The 19,711-nt window shown below is 34.5% G+C and overlaps 1 protein-coding gene across 10 annotated transcripts in view; it reads left to right on the top strand.

The window, feature by feature from the left end:
* Positions 1 to 19,711, top strand: part of DMD (dystrophin) — a 1,208,820-nt gene that overhangs the window by 406,681 nt on the left and 782,428 nt on the right. For all 10 annotated transcript variants that reach the window (XM_026858158.1, XM_026858211.1, XM_026858140.1 and 7 more), the window contains 4 exons: positions 3,201 to 3,302; positions 3,402 to 3,509; positions 10,711 to 10,890; positions 16,828 to 17,003. In XM_026858158.1, coding sequence (XP_026713959.1) covers positions 3,201 to 3,302; positions 3,402 to 3,509; positions 10,711 to 10,890; positions 16,828 to 17,003 — 566 coding nt within the window. The remainder of the gene's footprint in view (positions 1 to 3,200; positions 3,303 to 3,401; positions 3,510 to 10,710; positions 10,891 to 16,827; positions 17,004 to 19,711) is intronic.

Genomic DNA, 19,711 nt, shown 5'->3' with positions numbered 1-19,711 from the left:
ATGTAAGTATGTATCCATTATATAAGTCCATTTTCAAGGTGGAGAGGTAAGATGTAACTCATGGTGTTGCACACTTTAAGAATTAAATTTTCTTCAGAGAAATGCAGAATCTATGAAAGTCCGTTTGTAGGCCAGATAACTGTTTCTCATCATACATTGCAGGCCACAGAAATGTTTCTCATCGCACTCAAGGACACATAGTATGTATTATTGTCCATACAAATGTTTCTCATCAAATACAGATTGGACGTATCAGCTAGGTCAGTCTGTTCTTCAAGCTGTCAACAATAATTAGTAAGGAAATTCTAATCAGGAGCTACCGTCCTTGAAGAAGAGAAACATCCTGGAATGTGGCAGCTCATTAAAATTGTTTAACATAAATCAGTTTGATTAGAGATTAGAGTGTCCTTTGGAAGAACTATCGTCATTATAGTAGTAAAATTACACCCACTGCCTCAAGACCCCTGCCCGAATAGAGACCCTCACCCTTTGAGCCTGCACAGAAATTAAAAACGCACTGTAACTTTAAATTAAAGCAAGCATGTTATTAACAAATGAGGGATAGAACTGATAAGTAACTAACCAATAATCATTATAGTAATATATAAACTTCAGTGTAAATCAGACACCAAAACAACCAAATGTGATGCACCTCAACATCTGTATATATAGAATTTTTGAAATTAAGATATTTTTCTCCTATGATAATGCAAAGAAAGGGCATATAGGGAAGAAGAAGTGCTTAGACTTCATTAAAAAATAACAAGAAACTACTTCTTATGACTTCATTGAATCATGTACAGTGTTTTTGAGTAGTTAACTAATAATGATTATTGTGAATTGTGGGAATTATTAGGAAAGGCTCAGGCCAAGGTTTAGATTACAAGGAAGGATATCGTTATGATTTTCAAACTAATTATTAGCAATCACTCAAAAAAAAAATGTTCAATTGAATGTAAAAAAACTGAACTAGTGTTAGATATTGCAGATCTGTTAGGTTGTTTTCTGGGCTTGGAGAAAAAGGAGGATGGACGTGTTGTAACTGTTATGAGCTTAACTGGAAATGTAATCAGGTTCAGGACAAATGAAACTAAATATAATTCATAATTTTGTTATATTAAGATTTTTAGTTTTCCAAATCAATGGAATTAGTCAAAATATAATTTTTGCAGAGAAGGTGTTAAGGAGTACACATTATGGTAAACATAGTATTTGGCCTTTGAGTCTAATAAATACTATTTATGAAATCATGGATTATTTTTATAAAAGGAAAAAAGTAATTTAAAAAAAATGAAAATTAGGATTAGCTAGCTATGAATAATTTTCTGCACTGTTCTGTGTCTTACAAATTGGTGATTTTATTTAATAATGAGTGCATAAAATGAACAGGCAAAATATATTGTACTTTTATTTCCTGTTAAGTTGAGAGTATAAATGTTTCACCAGTAAGTATTTGTTTTTTTAATACTGGAATTAGCTTTCAGAAATATTCGCATTGAAAACCTGAACTTTTTTGTGTTTCCTTGAATTGGTGGTCTTTGATCACATTGTTTTATGTTAAGGAAACACTAACACCAAATGTGATTTTAATGTGAAAAGAAATCACATTCTTAGATTCACAAAATTGCTTGGGTTTTGAGTAGATCTAATTAGGAAATAAAGCTAATACCCGTTATATAATTCCAAATATATGCCAAAACTCTGATCCTAATATTAAGCCTAAAAAAGGCAAACAAGACAACTTCCTCAAAACCTTCTTTATATTTATGTGGTAAGTGGCTGAAAAGGAATACTTCTCTCTGTTACTGTGTGACACATTTGAGCTGTGAGGAACTGACATGTTTTTAAATTAGCATTATTATGGTAGTTGATTAGAAATAGTTTTTATTTTTCTAAATTGAGCCAGTAGCTAATATGACATAACGCAGTGGCATGACAGCTGCCTGATTAGTCTGCAAGATTTGTTATGGTTTTAGCATTCACTAAATGAAAAACATGGGGTCTGCTGGCTTCTTACTTTGACACTAAATTGCTAAACCCACAAATTCAAATGGCTTCCTGAACTTTTATCTTTAATTTCCTAGGTAGTGCAAAATAAAATTCTTTCATACCTTATAGAAAATACACTTTGAATTCTAATCCCTTGGTTTTAGAAATCCACCATTTAAATGCTACATTTTTCCTAACATAAAATTTTAATTCCTGTGAAAAATACGTAAATATGAAAAATACAGAATCGTAGAATATCTGAAGTAATAAGGGACCCATAAGAACCATCAAGTAAGTAAATAAATATGAAAAAAGGAAGAAACTATTTTTCCTGTTGTCAAGACGTGCTTTTGAGGTAGATGAAAAAATAAGAATGCAGTAGTATAGAATATCCTGCAGATTTTGTAAGGTGGTTTGTGGGTTTTGGTTTTTTGTTTGTTTTATTTTTTTGTTTGTTTTTTTTTGGGGGGGGGAGGAGCAACTGAATAATTTGCATATGATGTTCAGGGGTAATTAAATAGTTGTAAATTGTTGCAATAAAAGTTTTATAGCATGTCGCACCTTCTCAGCAGTATTAAGTCTTATCCTCTAGGCATTTTTCAATAAACGCAGTAGGAAATGCTTGACTTCAACTAGAATAAGGGAGAGAAAACAAATTAGTGTTTTATGTAATTTTAAAATGTATATAGTAGCATATGCCTCAGATATCTGGGAAACCTCAGTGGGTTTTGTGCAAGTGTGTTAGTTTATAAGGTGGTGGGGTTTTTTCCACTTCATAATTTTAAAAGAGGTAAGAACGTACATCAACTGCACTGACAGTGCATCTTAAGAACCAGGTTCTTTGCTTTAATCACATCTTTGGGCTGCCATAATTATGTTTTGGGCATTGTAAAGTTTTGAAATTATGTTTTTTTGAGAATATAGTGCCAGAAAATTGAAAACTGTGTCTGTAGATTAGTATTAAAATTCTCTGGCTTTGGCTCTATTGCTTTTCCTATTCTCTCTATTTTGGTTTCATTTCAAATGGTGATAAGATCCATTTCAGTGTGACATGAAACATATTCTAAGGGCTTAAGACTGTAAAAAGTGAATTAGGAAAGTGTTTCCACAAAAGTTTGTAATACCATAGCACAATCAGATTGCTTTGTTTGAAAAATAAAAAAAAACTAAACAGATGAAAGCCTCAGTTGTGTGTGTGTGTTTCTTTCTAGCACTTTGGAAAACGGTGGGCAGCCATCTGCAGATGGACAGAAGATCGATGGGTCCTTCTGCAAGATATTCTTCGTAAATGGCAGCATTTTGCAGAAGAGCAGGTGACTAGTTTTAGCAGTTATAAATTAGAATGTTTTTAAAAAAATTGCACTAGGAAAAGCCTGACAGAAACCTTTTCACTCTCTTCAATTTTCTTTCAGTGCCTTTTTGATGCATGGCTTACTGAGAAAGAGGATGTTGTGAGCAAAATTCATACAAGTGGCTTTAAAGATCAAAATGAAATGCTGACCAATCTACACAAATTAGCTGTATGTATTTTTCTTTCTCTTATTTTATGTTCAAGTTCCTTATTCAGGAGTCTGAGTCCATGTGGCTTCATCCCACTCTCAGACAATATGGTTTAACAGAACAGCTGTTTTATACTTTGGGAATGGGTGTTGTGCTGCGTAGATGGAATAGGTTCGTCCATGGCCTTGCTGATAAAGGAACCAATACATACAGATGTTTTCCTTGGTTGTCTCTTCAGTCAAAAGTTTATGAACTGAAATAGCATTTGAGTGCCTTAAATATATCTATACTTTTATACTGAAAATTTCTTTGTTGATACTATTGATAATATTGTGTGTGAGACCAAGTATATATGTATCTGTACAAAGACGTGCATATAAGTACTTACCATACAGTAAAACCTGTTATACATTCCTTGAGCTTGAAATGTCTAAAGACTCAAAAGTTGCAAAATGCGGACTTTTGTATTACTTTGCAACTGTACCTCAGATACTTTGTGAATAATTGCATGCATAAAATGCTCCCTTTTCGACATGTTTTTACCTCACTCTTCAGGAAATACTCTACCGTGTGCCGCCTTTATGGTGGGAATGTAGGTCTGACTGGCCTAGACAGATTCTCTTCCTGTAGAGGTGGAACGCTTGTCACAGCCTAGACTTGCAAATGCTTTTAGGACCTTTCTAAAGAAAATAGTATGGTATGTGCTATTTTTGTACGTAATAATGTCTGCTTATGCATTTAGAGGAAAGGAAACATTCATGTTCATGCTTTTGTTAAAACAGGTAAATTATTATTGCTGTAAATAGGAACTTCATTGGTAATTTTCTATTTAAACAAAACTATTATTTATTTTGTCAAATAGGTGGGAGGTGGGAAGTGTCCTAGGTATTATTTCAAGACTTGTTTGTATGGTTTACATACTAGGATTTTCAGTCATGAGTGATTCTCAATTTATTATTAATTATTTGGTTATACAGTAGGCTCAACCTTGGATTTTTAAAAATTATTTTAGAACTGATGCCCTTCACATCCTTCTGTATTAAAAGTAGAAATATTTGGGCTTTTGTTCAATAAAAAATACCATGAAGTTTCTGAAGTTTAAGTAACTGTTGTTTTTAAAATTTACAGTATCTTATCCTCATATAAACAAATGTGTATTTTTTTTTTTTTTAATTGAAATTCTTACAGCTTGATTTTTAAATTCATAACTACCATGTAGCTGGTGCAGAATTAGGGATAAATATCTCTGATTCACAGAATGACTAATAAGTTATTATTTTATGATTTTTTTTTCCAAAAATCAAGACTCCACATTATCATTTTTAGCATAATCTTAAAACATTTTAATTATTACACTATCACGATTTTTTTTTTTTTTTCCCTCCCCCTCCCTTCTTAATTTTTGCCTCTGTAATTCTTTAGGGGCTAATAGAAACACATATTTAGAAGTTCAGATTTGGATTTTGATTAAAGATTACTTAGGATTAAGTCAACTTCTTTGTAAAGGAAAGGAACGGAACTTTTTATGTAGTCTGTTGTCTGAGTGTATATGCTTCTTGGAAATTCTAGTAGTGTAACATGTAAGCAATCTTGAAGTTGACTTCAAGCAAAGCTTTTATTAATGCATAATGTATTAGAAGCAACTTAGGATGTTTTAGAATACCTTCATGAAGAAAAATTTATTACAAGAAATTCAGATATATTCAATAAATTAGTACTTGTGGATTTCAGCAAGTTTCTATAGCAAATAAGAACTAGGGATTGAAATGTTTATCACAGACTATGAAGTAGCAGGATAATAATGGTTTGAAAGTGTAAAGGATAAGACCAGTTTGGGTATTTTTCAGAATTGCTTGGAAATATGATATCAAAAAGGAAATGCTTTCTTTTTGTAGTATTTTCATAAATTCAGTTAATGAAATACAGACATAGTCTTACAGAGTTAATTATGTTGCCAGCTTAAATTGTTAAGCATTAATCTCCTGAAAGCATTGTGGTCTTTCATGAAAATGAATGTTTGAACACCAGAGTAAATAAAGTGATTCTTCCATCCCTCGAACCTCAACAAGAATCATGTCATCCTTGACAGAACATGCGGGTTTTATTAATAGTAACTTAATAATTTTTTGCGCATGAATAACTTTGGTGTTTTTAGAAACAGCTGATCCATAATGTAGTAGTTTAGATATTTAAAAAATGATAGTATGCTGGAGAAACACTGCCTCTTTAGTCTCTTTGATTTGTAGCAGAAAAATATTTTCTACTTTTGGAATTCCTCTATTGGGTTTTAGACCTAGTAGCAGGTATCTCCAAATTCCAGTGAGTATGTATTTTTATCTTCACACAGTGCCAAATTTTCAGGAGTTTTGTGGATGAAGACTTACTATTTTAGTCTTCCCTGAATCACAGGGAATTTGTATTAATGCATTACCCACATGAAAATTCTTGTCAGGGAATATATTCTTCCACTCTTGGACTGGCTTTAAGAAACAGGAAAAAATGGGATCATGGTATCCTGACCATAACATGCAAATCATGCTTGTCTTTTGACATAAGTTATTGTGGACATAGAGATGTGTTTGGATATAGTAAAGTTAAAACCATCATGAAAAATTGCTTTTATAATTAGGCCATCTTGTTCCACAAGTGTAAAGGTGAGTCTGGGAGGCAATAAATATACCTTATTTTACTAATATAAAAATGTTTATATTCTTAACACAGTAGCTACATTTCCTGTTAGATCTTAAGAATTTTAGGTTTGATACCATGATATTGCATAAAAGCTTCCAGCCTGTTTTTCCTGTCTCTCTTGTATGCACAATTTGACAAGATTAAGGTCATGTTCTTTAGTCAGATTTCAGTCTCTTAAGCCTGAAGGAAATTTCTGAAGGTATTTTATTAAACCATTTAGCATTATGACAATCCTCCTATAGGGTCCTAAGCTTTCTAAAGTGACTGAAGTGAAATAGCTCTGTTGAGATGCTGTTCACAGTATGAAAAAAAAATATTGACTCTTACATCACATTAATCATTACATCACGTAGTAACGGATAGAAGGTAAAATAAGAAAGAGTTGGTAGTTTTTGTGCATATTTGCACTTCAGGATACTTCTGAAGAAATCAGGATTTAACTACTGCTTGCAGATGCAGAAATACATCAGTATTTTCTCCACAGTAATTTTATTTCATGTTGGATGAAATAAACTGTTAATTTTAGTTAAGGAAGGATTTTTGCTAGTAAGCACTATTACTGCTTAAAAGTAAACTTTCATTTACCAACATTTGTTAAACTCGTAGTCTGTACACATATATTTTCAGACAGTAATAAAGATTTTGAGTTATCAGAAAGATTGAGATTGTTCCTGAATCAAAATCTCCATACATGGATTCCTGTTATAGAATTTCTAGAACAGTTTTGCAACCCAAATTCTGATTATTTGACTTAGTATAAACCAGCATGTTTCCCCAGAATTTGTTCCTTCCTAATGATTTGACTGAAGGCTCACCATTATTAACAAATATTAGTTCTCTGTAGATTCTTTCTCAGATGTGATTCTCTCAAACTAGGAGAAGGAGACAAGTTAAAACATTTTAAATAAAACAATATAAATTAAACTTTGATATTCAGTTTGGTGTCAGAGTACTCTGGGGAGTGGAAGACAAAGTGTTTTGAAATCTGACCAACAGAAGATTTGGAATGTCCCAGAGATTAATGATACTGTGGTGGGTTAGCCTTGGCTGGGCATGAGGTGCCATTCTCTCACTCCCCTTCGTCAGCAAGGCAGGGGCAGAAAATAAGATTAAAAGCTTATTGGGCAAGATGAGGACAGGGAGATCACTCACTGGTTGCTGTCACAGGCAAAACAGACTCGACTTGAGGAAGATTAATTTAATTTATTGCCATCCAAATCAGAGTAGGATAATGAGAAATAACAAGAATCTTAAAACACCTTTCCCCCACCCCTCCCTTCTTCCTAGGCTCAACTTCACTCCCATCCTACCTCTTTCCCCTGAGTGACAAAGCGAATGGGGATTGCGGTCACTTCATCACACATTGTCTCTGCTGCAACCTCCCCTTGACATGGTTTCCCTTCTCCAGTGTGGGGTCCCACCCACAGGAGACAGTCCTTCATGAACGAATACAACATGCATCCTTCCCATGGGCTGCAGTTCTTCACAAACTGCTCCAGTTTTTGTCCCTTCCACAGAGTGCAGTCCTTCAGGAACACACTGCTTCAGTCTGGGTCCCCTGTTGGGACACAGTCCTGCCAGGAGCCTGCTCCAGCGTGTGTTCTCCACAAGGTCACAGCCTTCTTCAAGCACATCCACCTGCTCAGGCATGGTGTCCTCCAGGGGCTGCAGGTGGAGATCTGCTCCACCATGGACTGCCATGGGCTGCAGGGGCACAGCCTGACTCACCATGGGCTGCACCACAGGCTGCAGGGGAATCTCTGCTCCAATGCCTGGAGCACCTCCTGCCACTCCTTCAATGACCTTGGTGTCTGCGGGGCTGTTTCTCTCACATTTTTCTCACTCCTCTCTTTCACAGCTGCTGCGCAGCATTTTTTACCATTTCTTAACAATATTATCACAGAGGTGCCACTGAAGTCGCTGATGGGCTCAACTTTGGGTGGTGGTGGGCCTGCTTTGGAACTGTCTGAAGCTGATTCTATCCCACATGGGAGCAGCCTCTGGTGTCTTCTCACAGAAACCACCCTTGCAGTCCCCTGATGCCAGAATCTGGCCATGTAAACCTGGTACAGAACCTGCTTCTCTTTCTCTCAGCTTTAGCAGTAATGTTTTCATTGTTATTGAAATGAACGGGTAAAAAAATATATCTTTGAGTGTAGCAATTCACCCAGTTCTAACGTTGTGTTAAAACTGATATCAAGCCAGTTAGATTTGTTCTTAATTTATATACTGTATCCATAATATCTATTTGTAATAATTTTTGTTCAGATAAAACAGGTTTTGGCGGGAAATGTTCATGTTTTAATATCTCAAATGTCTTGTTTCAGAGGATTTATTCAGTATTTGTATGTGAAAATTTATCTCCTGTGTCATTAACTCTCTTCTGGGATCTGCTTAGTCCAAAGGGCAGAAAAAGTGTTTAGGCTTTATGACTTTGTGCATATATTAATACTGACTATTCTTCTTTTATTTTTTTCTGATGTTGAGGTGTAATTCATCTAGTTCTAAAAATATTTACTTAAAACAACTGGGTTTTAAAAATTTTTCCACCTACCATTTATTTAGTCACTATAATTTTCTCTGAATTCTTATACAAGGCAAAGGGTGACATAGAGCATGGACTAAGATGGAGGATGTGATGCACTGAGAATGTAGAACATAAGTGGACAGACATGGGTGAAATTTTACTGTCATTTGTGGCACAGACCTGATATGTTGTTTACATGTCCTGTGCCTAAGTTTTGCAGCCTGTAAAATGAAGGTGATGGTGTTCCTCTTTATTGTAAAACATATTGAGTTCTACTGCAAAGGTATACAGGACTAAGGTTTATAGATTTATAATAAAATATTCCATTACTATAGAGTTAAATCTTCTCTTGATTCACTTAATGGATATTTCATTACTTATTAGAAGAGATAAATTATATATTACACTTTTTTTTTTTTTTTTTTTTTTTCTTTACAGCAGATGTTGCTGATTAGAATATTACAATGATCAAATAAAGTTTTTGGTGATGTTAAAAGAGAAGAAAAACAACAATAATAATAATAATTAAAAAAAAAAAAACCTTGAAAACAAAAAACAACTAGTAGAAGCACATTACCAACAAATAAGGAAACCACTTTATAATGTTCAAATATTGGAGTTTACAGTATGCATTTGACAGAAGTTATGACTGAGTTATTTGAGAATGAATTTCCTAAAGCAAACTACTATTTTTTTCTCTTGCAGATTGGTAAATTACATATTTTGTTGCTAGCTCATTAGTATTTTAGGTCTATTCTTGTACCAAAAAACCTCCAAAACTAGAGCATGTTATTGGTTATTGTAGCACACTGACTGGTTTTCATTAAGAAAATGTGAAAACAGAATCCTCCAGTATGCTTTCATGGGTTAAGCATAGCTATAATATCGCACAAGCATATTAGGTAGTAGTGAGTGGTACCTTTGACATAGAAAGTTTTAGAATCCTTCTCTTTCTAGTGTTTCACTTACTGATTGTGCTCCATGTATCTGGGTTTGATGCCGAACTCATTTGTGTATTATACAGCTCTTGTCAGCTGTGGAGGCTGGAAAAAAAAATTGTCTATTTCTTGAGAATGAATGCTTAAGTTATGACAATCAATGGATCAAACCAGTAGAGGCATTAAAAAAACAAACCTAGGTGAGAACTGGAGCTATGGATGACTACTGGATTTGTGAAAAGCCTACTACATAGAGAGGTTTGCATGTATAGAACTCAGGAGTTTCAAGCTCCCTTGGCAGTTAACTGCAGTAGAGGTCTGAAGACTAACAATTTCTCCTTTTTCATTAGCATCCATGTGTTCAAACTCTGCAACAGCTTGCAGAGCACAGAGGTTGTACGTGGGAGTTTCCAGGCTCCCAGCTGCAGGGCCCTTGGCACACTCAGCAGAGCCTGGAGTTCCCAAGGTTTTCCCATTCCATGGAAGGCTGCTACCATGTAAACAGAGCCTGACAAGATCTGAGGGAGATGAGAAATACATGATTCTACAATATTGCCAAAACCAAACAATTTCTTTGAGCTTTTTTTTTTTTTTTTTTTTTCTTGTTTTGGGGTCAAATATTATTTTTCTAGAAAATATTTTTTTCACAGTGAATTTTAACATGCAATATATGACAAAGTGAAACAAAACTTTAAAGAAGCATTGTTTGAAATGTTGATATAGTTGTTAACATTAGTGTGGTTTTAAGGTTATTAATGTCACGCAGCTGTTAGCTTTTTGATTTATGTTGCCACCTGAGGCATGCTATGATTTCTGGAGTTGCTCCACCTGTCATGTTATATTGCTTTGTGAAGTGCAATGCGTCCATTCCACTGTAAGCTCTGCCAGCAGTTTTTACGGTAACAACATCATGGAAGTGTAGGTGTTTGTATGAAATACTCTTACCCATTTTCAATTCTTTATCGTGCTCTCTTTAGGATTTTTCTTCCAAGGTTGTTGGGTTTGTTGGTTTGGGGGGTTTTGTGTATGAATTACTGTTCTTCTTCCTATTACTTTGTTTAACAGATGCTGAAAGGAGATCTAGAAATGAAAAGGCAAATGATGAGTAAGCTGAAGTCACTCAGCCAAGACCTCCTTATAGCTGTGAAAAATAAAGCAGTGGCTCAAAAGCTAGAAAGTCGTCTTCAAAGTTTCGCCCAACGCTGGGATAGCCTTGTGCAGAGGGTGGAGAGCAATTCTAAAGAGGTTTGTTAAAACCATCCTTTTGTCAGTTGATGACAGTCAAATGCTTGAAGTATTTTTGGTGCTGTTTGTCATACTGGTTTTAATTTTTTTCCCTCAATGATTGCTTAAGACATATTTTATTTTTAGGACAATGTAATACAGCTATAACATAACTTTCAAGAATTTTATTTCTCTCTTTAGTTTTAGATCTCTCTTTATAATGTTGATTAATTTATTGGGTTGTTAACTACATTTTCAGGTTTAATACAATCCATAATGAAAATACTCTTTTCGGTTAATTTAATTTTAACCTATGATTGTCACTTAAAATGAACTGGTTTTAATGCTGTCTCTGTGGAATAGCACTTTGTATGAAATTAGTGTAAGAACTGTTTGCTAGTTAAAGAGAAATTATTTTTATTTCTTTACAACAGTGAATTTATAATAGATTACTGTTTTATTTCTGCTTATGTTATGCTGATTTATGGATTAAAAAGAAATCATTCTATACCTATAGCCAAAGCTCCAATGAAAAAATAGTATAATTGGCTATTATTTTTCCCAGCTCTTTTCTATTAACTGTAATATATTAAAAAAGAAACTGAGGTTTTAAAGTTTCAAATTTTTTAAACCCCATAACAAAACTCAGTGGTCTGGTGTACCTGAAAACATATCCATTTATTTTTCATAGCCATCTGTCAGCATCTCTTTGTTATTGGATTTAAACCCAAATCATCTCACTCTTTTCCATTCCGTTATCTCATTAATACTGAGTTATTTTTGTGCTATCGTTGTATGACTGGTGAAATGAAAATGAACATAAGACTTTTTAATGATAGCACAAACCAGAATGTTATTAAACGCACCTCTGTCCTGTCCCTGGAGGGCCTCTCATAGTTCTGGTCTGTTTGATTCAATTTCCTTGACCATGCTGCACTTTTTTATTGCTATATACTAATACTTCTACCAACTTGGGTAAATAAATGAAAGCTGCTATACTTCCTGTAGTGATCTGAATACCTCTCAGTAACCTTGCTTCCAACTCATGCCTTCATCTTTTAGTTTGTTCTGTGGTACAGGTTCTTGTGTAGCTGAATCTAGAAAAATCAGTTTGGTAGAACAGAAGAGAAGAAAATGGGAAAAGGGTACAATCTCACTGTGTTGGTTTAGGCCCTGCCGTTGTCCCTCCCCCACCCTCGGACCAAGTAGGGCACAAATCCCGGGGTTGAAATAAAGAGAAATTTAATACAACAGTGTAATAAATAACAATCTGAACAACAACAATAGCAATAATAACAAAAATAAACGGTAATAACAGTAAACAAGACAAAAGATATACAGAGAAATAACGCGGTGAACACAGCCAGCCCACCGCACATGCTTCCCGCGACAAAACCCACAGAGGAAAAAGCTTCCCGTGCTGTTGTGCTGGACCTGACGTCAGCATGGTATGAATAACCCGTTTGGAGATCCCTTCCCCCTGCTTGGGAGAAACTTAACCCTATCCTAGCTGAACCAGGACACTCACTTAGTAACAGAAGACAAAAACAGTTTGTGCTACACAGCATTTTTAACAGTTGAAATTTTGATTTAACTCTTGTAAATTTGTTATAAGGAACCTCTTGTTTCAACACAGAGGAAAATCCAGATGCATTTTGAATTTGGAATAGCTAGGATAACATGATTCTAAGTTAGTAAGTCACTCCAACATCTTCAAGAGTTATTTAGATTGTTGATAGGTCACAAAAGCAGATACTAGTTTTGAAAATGGAGCTTAGATTATGGAAAATACAGCCTCCTTGTGAAGTGAGAAATCCTGAGGCTGTACATTCATACATCATGGAACAGCACAGATGGGAGATGTTTTGGATTCCCAAAACGGTGTATTTGTCTTACAGCAGCACACTTCAATTGATAAGCTTTTCCTCCAAGGAGAAGCTACTTTGCTCAGCACGGAGTTGATATGCTGTTATGGGTGTATTGCTTCATATTCTGGAGACATTGCACATTCAGTATTAACTATGGCACAGTTTAGATATGTACTCTGTGAAGTGCTGATTGTGTACTTTTACCACATGTTTCTATCTAGGCAGGGCAGATAATGTTATTGGGGTTTATACATTTATTCATTGCAGAGCTCATTTACACATTTAGACTACAAGAAAAAAAAAAAACCTCTAAAAGATGTAATTATCTCTCTAATCATGAACTGGGGAGGAAGGGCTTTGAAAAGGGATGAAAAATACAACATTTTTCACTAAAATCTATCAGAAACTGCCATCACTCTAGCCCCATTCCCTGCTGCCAAAACCCCCCACCACTCACTCAAACCCAGGACATCATCAAACTTAGATATTGACTTAAAAAATAACTTTATTCCATTCATTAATAGTTCTCATTGTACCGTGATAATTACATTTTTGTTTCTAAGATGTACCTCTAAAAAGCAGTTTGTCTTCATCATGAGAATGTCAACTTTCCTTCACTGACCACACAGTGGAATCAAGGACAAGGACAACTTGCTTAAACTAGATGCATAGCTTTTAGAAACTCGAAACCCACCTTTGGTGAGTTGATTGTGCTTCACTAAATTGTACTGAAAACCTTCCCAAACTAAAGAAAACACCATTCCTCATCTGAACTTCCTTGCTCACATACATACATTTCATCAAAGAACAGATGACAGCTCCAAAAGTGAGTGTTAAGGAAAATTATGAGTTTATCAGGATGGAGGGCACTTCCAAAGGCAGTAATAAATGATGGCATTAAAGGTGGGCTGCCATATAAAAGAGAAATAAAATGACATAAAACTACTGAAGTGCTATACACACATTGTACATACGTTTACCTGTAGAGGATGAAAAGGAAGATTTAAATTTGTCCGCTCTGAAAAGAGATGAGTTTTAACGCGTTTCTAAGATGAGCTTGCTGATGTGAAACTGCAGGCAAGCATTGTATTTTGAAAGCCTTTTAATGTGCAGCCTTGTGAGTCACCTTAGCACTTTCCATATGATTTTCTAGTGGGTTAAAGGCCTAGTCTGTATTGCCCCTTCTCAGATTCATATTTGCTTGTCAGATCTGAGGGATGAGGAAACTATATTGTCATTATTTGAATAATACATGAAACACTTCAGTGATTACATTTAAGAGGTAGGTTTTGGGGCATTTTGCCAGGGAAGCTAATACAAGCTACTTCCTTATATTTTTAAGGATTGTCCTTTACCCACTAAGTGTGTGCACTCTTTAAATGTGAAGCAGCTTCGTCTTGCAGATTTACATTGCGGTTTAATCTTTACTTCCTTTCAGTCTTACCCAGTCTCTAATTAGAATGATTATGAACTTCAAATTCATATCTTCATTCTCCTTTTGAAGTGTATAGTATTTAACCTCCACTCCTATTGATTAAGCATGAAGAATACTTCTTTACTGTTTTGACATGTAAATCATTACCCCACAGCATCGTGACTTGACTGCTCTGAGCATATGGTAATTGCATTGCCTGCTTTTGAAGCACAGTTCCCAGTTATCAGCAGAAACTGTTACTCCTGTGTAATTGGTAGTATGCTGCAGATGATTCCTACAGTGCCCTAGTTGTTTATTCTGTTTTACACCTACTTCACTGTAAACTATACCCTGGTATTGATTGGCAAATGGAAACATGACAGGATATGACCTCAGTGTCACAAACATCATCCTATCATTGATTTTTTGATAAAACCAAGTGTAATAAGATTTTTTAAGAAGAGGAGAGGGAGACTGTACCCAAAACTGCATATAAGGAGCAAGCAATTATTTGGAGTGTTCTTAGCTACAAAGTCAGGTCAAGGAAAGATGACATTAGGTGTTACCCTCAAATTTCAGAGAACCCTAGACATCAGAAGATTTAATTTGCTTTATCTTTCTTCTCCCCTACCCCCCAATTTAATTAAAAATAAAATTGAAAATAATGCTGTATAAAATTTTCATAAAACTATGTGGAAATGTTTACTTAATGTTGTCATGATTTCTGTAGATCACAGAATCATGGAATGGTTTGGTGGGAAGGGACCTTAAAGATCACCTAGTTTCAAACCCCTTGTCATGGGCAGGGACACCTTCTGCTAGACCAGGTTGCTCAAAGCCCCGTCCAGCCTGACCTTGATGATGTAAATATCAAAGACAATACATCTTGTTGAGGGAACTCAAACAAGAGTATTAATACATAATATTGTGGTGATTAAAAAGTCAACTGGGTGTTTTTCTCTTCCAAAGAGTTTATGTAGTTCATACACTAGCTAAGTCCCTGCAGTTCACAAGCAGCTTACTCCAATTGACATAATTAATCCAGAGATTATAAAAAATTCTGCTCTGAATCTTAATTTTGTAGTCTTCTGAGTAGTCCAGATTCTGCTCTAAAGCCTAGACAGCTGGTGATTTCTAGAGGGGGAAGCATAGCGTTGATCTGACTTCTCGAAGACTGCCAAAATGACGGTGGTAACAGACTTCCCTAGTCACCACTTCCATTGGCAGACTGGACAAGGAACAGGAAGAATTTTAGAACACTGTTTAGGAGGTCATGTGAAAGATTCAGCAACGTTGGCAAAAATTAGGGTGTTTTTTTAAGGTTTTTTTAGCTTTACTAATTTTGTCTGCTGAGAGACTGGTTGCTAACAGCATCTCCCTTTCCTTGTCACTCTTTTTCAATATAAGAAAGCATTGTGGGGAAGGTGTTGCTGTTGATTACCTGGTATTCCTCTTCTCCATTGTTTATAGAAACATTAATATCTCAATAACTAAGGTAATTCAATTTTATTACTGAGTTTCTGATGCAAAAACTAATAGATAATTTATGTATGTGTATATAGTTTCATGGAATTATAGATACTGGCATTCCTGTTATTGAATGTGAAAGTCTTTCTAATTCTTGCACACTGGCAGTAAGCAAAGAAGCAGGGCTTTTCTGGTGCACAGCTTTTCCTGCTCTTGATATTATAACTTTTTATTTTCCATTTCACTGCCCCTAAACTGTGAGGTGGTCATTGGAGCTGTAACTAGAGCATTTTGACAAACAAGCCATCATCTGACAGAACCAAAAAAAAGGAAGTGACCCATTTCTCCTGAGTTAAGGGACTTAAGAACACCTGCCCGTGTTTAAGTGGAAAGTTTTTATTTTGGTGTTAAATGATAACAAATATAAACAGGCAGTACATGTACAGTATGGTATGTTTCAAACAAATATGAGCAGAAAACAGTTCTCATCATTCTTTTTTTTTTTTTTTCTTTTTATGCAGCTGAATTATACGAAGGGTTTATTTTCATATTACTGGGCAAAGTTAAATGCATTAGTTTGGTAGTGTTTACAGTGTTACATAGTATGTGTACTAGTATCTGTTAGGTCTCCCTAACATTAGTTTTTAATTATGGAATAAAACTGACACAAATTAATTTGCCTTCTAGTGCATGTTTTCTAATTTAAGATTTCCTGACAGAAAGCTAACTGTCCTTTTGTGCAGGTAGGTTGTGATGAGTTTCATTCTAGTTTGAAAACTATTATAAAAGGTAAAAATAACAATTGGCAATTTAGTGCTGTTACCATGTCATTATGGTAATCTCAAGGAACAGATTTTCAGAACGGAGGTAGGGGAACATATAGCAATAGTTACATTTTATATATTTCATATTATTCAATTCCCTCATGAAATTGACCACTCATTTCTTCATTCAGCATTACTTACAGGGAGCCATAAGTTCATTCTGTTCAGGATCCTTTCTAATTTTGATATTGATTTTTGCAGATATCTTATTCACACAGCATGAGTCAGATAAAACAATTCAGTTTGAGTTGTTTTAGTGTTATTTCTGAAGGTCACCCTATGATCAGACAGGAGCAGTTTTTCATTATTTTCTATTGCTACTCCAAACAGTCTTTACTGAAGTTTTTCAAACAATGTGTAACCTCTGTTTTTATACTTCTCACAGATTTCGCAGGCTGTCACTACCACTCAGACATCACTAACACAGACAACTGTAATGGAAAGTGTAACTATGGTGACCACAAGAGAACAAATCCTGGTTAAGCATGCTAAAGAGGAACTCCCACCACCTCCACCCCACAAAAAAAGGCAACTCCTTCTGGATTCAGAAATTAGGAGGAGGTAAGAATCATTAAGAGATGGAGAGAGAATACTGATAGAGTTTGGATGGGAATGAAAAAATAGTCATTGATTTGACTGCAGTAGTTTGCTGTATACTTTTTGAGGTTAAAATTATATTTCTATTCTCTATTAAGGTACCAATTGATTATTATCTTTCTTTACTCAGGATGAGTTACAGCTATTTTTGTGCTTTTAATCCAAATATTTTGCATTATAGAATGCTAATCATTATGTCGATACCATTGTGATAATAATTATAGTCAGTAGAAGTCCTTGTGTATGGCATTGGAGGAGTCCCACTTGAAACTTGAAGGACAAGAAATATTCCATTAGTTCTCAGCTTTTAAAATTAATTTTTAAAAATTATTTAATAGTTAGAATACTAGTAGTGCAGATATTGCCTGGTTTATAAAGTTCAGGTTATATTCTTTCTGGCTTTTGGGTCAGCAGTAGAAATAACAGTTCTGCAGAGACAGAGTAAATATTTGGTGAAAAATGCAGTGTCATTATTTTCAGATTTTTTTCCTGTGTAACTGAAGTACAAGCGATAAGGGATTTTAGACTAATACTGAACGCTTGTTAAAGTCACAAGAAAAAAATTCTGATAGTTTAAGTACAATTGGCTCAAGCACAAAATTTCCAAATGAAATGCTAGGAAGCTAGACTCCAAACACTCATTGTAATGTTTGTTTTTGAAATGTTTTTTGATATTTAGATGAACATATGAATTCCAAGGTAACAGATTAAAGGACTGAAAGGAATATGAAACAGCATTCAGTGTCTCATTTCTATAAATATCTTTGCTTAGTTCAATGTGTTTTCAGCGATAAAGACTCTTTTACAAGAAAATAATAAGAATGAAATATACCAAGAATATGTGAAATCTGACTTCTTTTTTTTTTAAGTAAAGGTTTATGTTATTGAACAAATAGATACTTAGAGGCACATTTTTTTATACATGGGCATCTGAAGTAGGATTTATCTTACCCCTCTTTGACCATTCTAAAAGTAAGATTTCTAGTTTAGCCTCGTTATTTAAGGACATGGTATATATGATGCAAGAAGAGTGATTCACTCCCTCAGTGTTAAATTGGATAACTACTCTTTCTGCAGAAAGTGCTTAGACTAAATAAGTAAATTTGTTAGCTAAATCTGACTGAATTGAGTCCTGATTTGTAATTTTTTTTTTCACTTATCTTAGGTTACCATTAAATAATAGCAAGAGTTTTATTTTGCTAATCTTTTCCAAAGCACTCAAAATAATGCCTATCAGCAGACTCACAATTCTTGAATTTGTTTAAGGAATTGGTAGATGGCAGTGGTTTTACTTAACAGACATTTGAAGCATTAGTGGCTCTTGTTAATGTTTCAATGGTAATGTGCAAAGATCTCAAACAGGATCAAGGTCTGTTGTCTTATATGCAAGAGTAAATCTATGTTAAGGCATTAATTTTGAAATTGAAAAATTAAGAATGAAAATTCCCCTGAAATTTTCAAGTGTTTAAATAATTGTTATTTTTAAACTTTTCACTTTTTTTTTTTTTTTTTTTTGAATGTTCTTTCCAAACATAAATGTAAGGAAGTGAAATGCATGTCTACTGTTATAAAGGAAAGCATTATCTGAGTTAAAACTAAATGAAGTAGAGTGAGGTTTTTTTTAAACATACCTTTTACAATTCTTCAAGAAAGTTTTTGCTATAAATAGCATTATTATAAAATTTGAGACCAATTTGCAGCAGAAGTTCCTTTCTCATCTACTAAGTATTTAATATTAATTTGTATTTTCCTTTTTGCTTGTATTCTTTTGATTTGCCTTAATACTGAAAGTAAAATTGTCAGGGTACAGCAGACTGCAGTCTTCTAATCATCATGCAAGGAAACTACCAGAGGGCAGGAATAGCTGGATTATAAGAACTGTTTATGTTCCGAAATACCTAGTTTTATGCAAACTGAGAATTATAAATTCTTTAAGTGTTTTAGCTGTTGTCTATCTAAAACATTCCAACTCATGAAGTTATATATAAATTTGATAGATCCATGTACAGAAAATAGGTTATATTATCAAATTTGAGAATATGATTGATTGCAGCTATATTATTGGCAGATCTGCTACCAAATTTACAGATTGTTAATGTTTTTTACCATTGCATACTAGGTTTCAAGGGGTTTTGATTTATGTTTTATGCTATCTAAAAGATATTCATTCACCATGTAAGATCTGTTTAACTTTTGGAAGAGTCAAGATATGAACCTTCAAGCAATCTGTAGTTCTCAGTCTTTGTCTAGGATGACTTTATATCTAAGAGTAAATTGTGGTTTCTTATATATACTTAAAATCAGAGTCTTTTTTATTTCTGCAGAGGTTAGATTTTTATTTTGATCTGGTAGGAAAGAAATCTGCATTCTAGCAGGAAGAAGGGAGTTCACTGTTTAATACGCTTTAAAATAGTCTGACTAGCTGGAATATTGCTTTGTAAGCAGGAGTTACTAGATTTGTTTTAACAGTGTAATCATACCATCATATGTGAACTAGTTCAGCATGACCGTTCACTGAATACCTGTGAGTGGACCTACAATATGCGAATATGCAAAGTAAACCATGTTAGAAATGTCCACAGCTGTGGAGCAGGATGAATGATGTTTGTATTATCTGAATGGAATTTTTCTTTTTTTCTTTTTTTCTTTTTTGGGGGGGGGGGGGGGGGGGG

The sequence above is a fragment of the Athene cunicularia genome (assembly GCF_003259725.1).
Source record: "Athene cunicularia isolate RWA chromosome 1 unlocalized genomic scaffold, athCun1 chr1_part1, whole genome shotgun sequence".
In the NCBI taxonomy this organism is placed as follows: Eukaryota; Metazoa; Chordata; class Aves; order Strigiformes; family Strigidae; genus Athene; species Athene cunicularia.
Note: the sequence above shows the minus strand (reverse complement) of the source record. Positions and strands in the feature narration are given on the sequence as shown.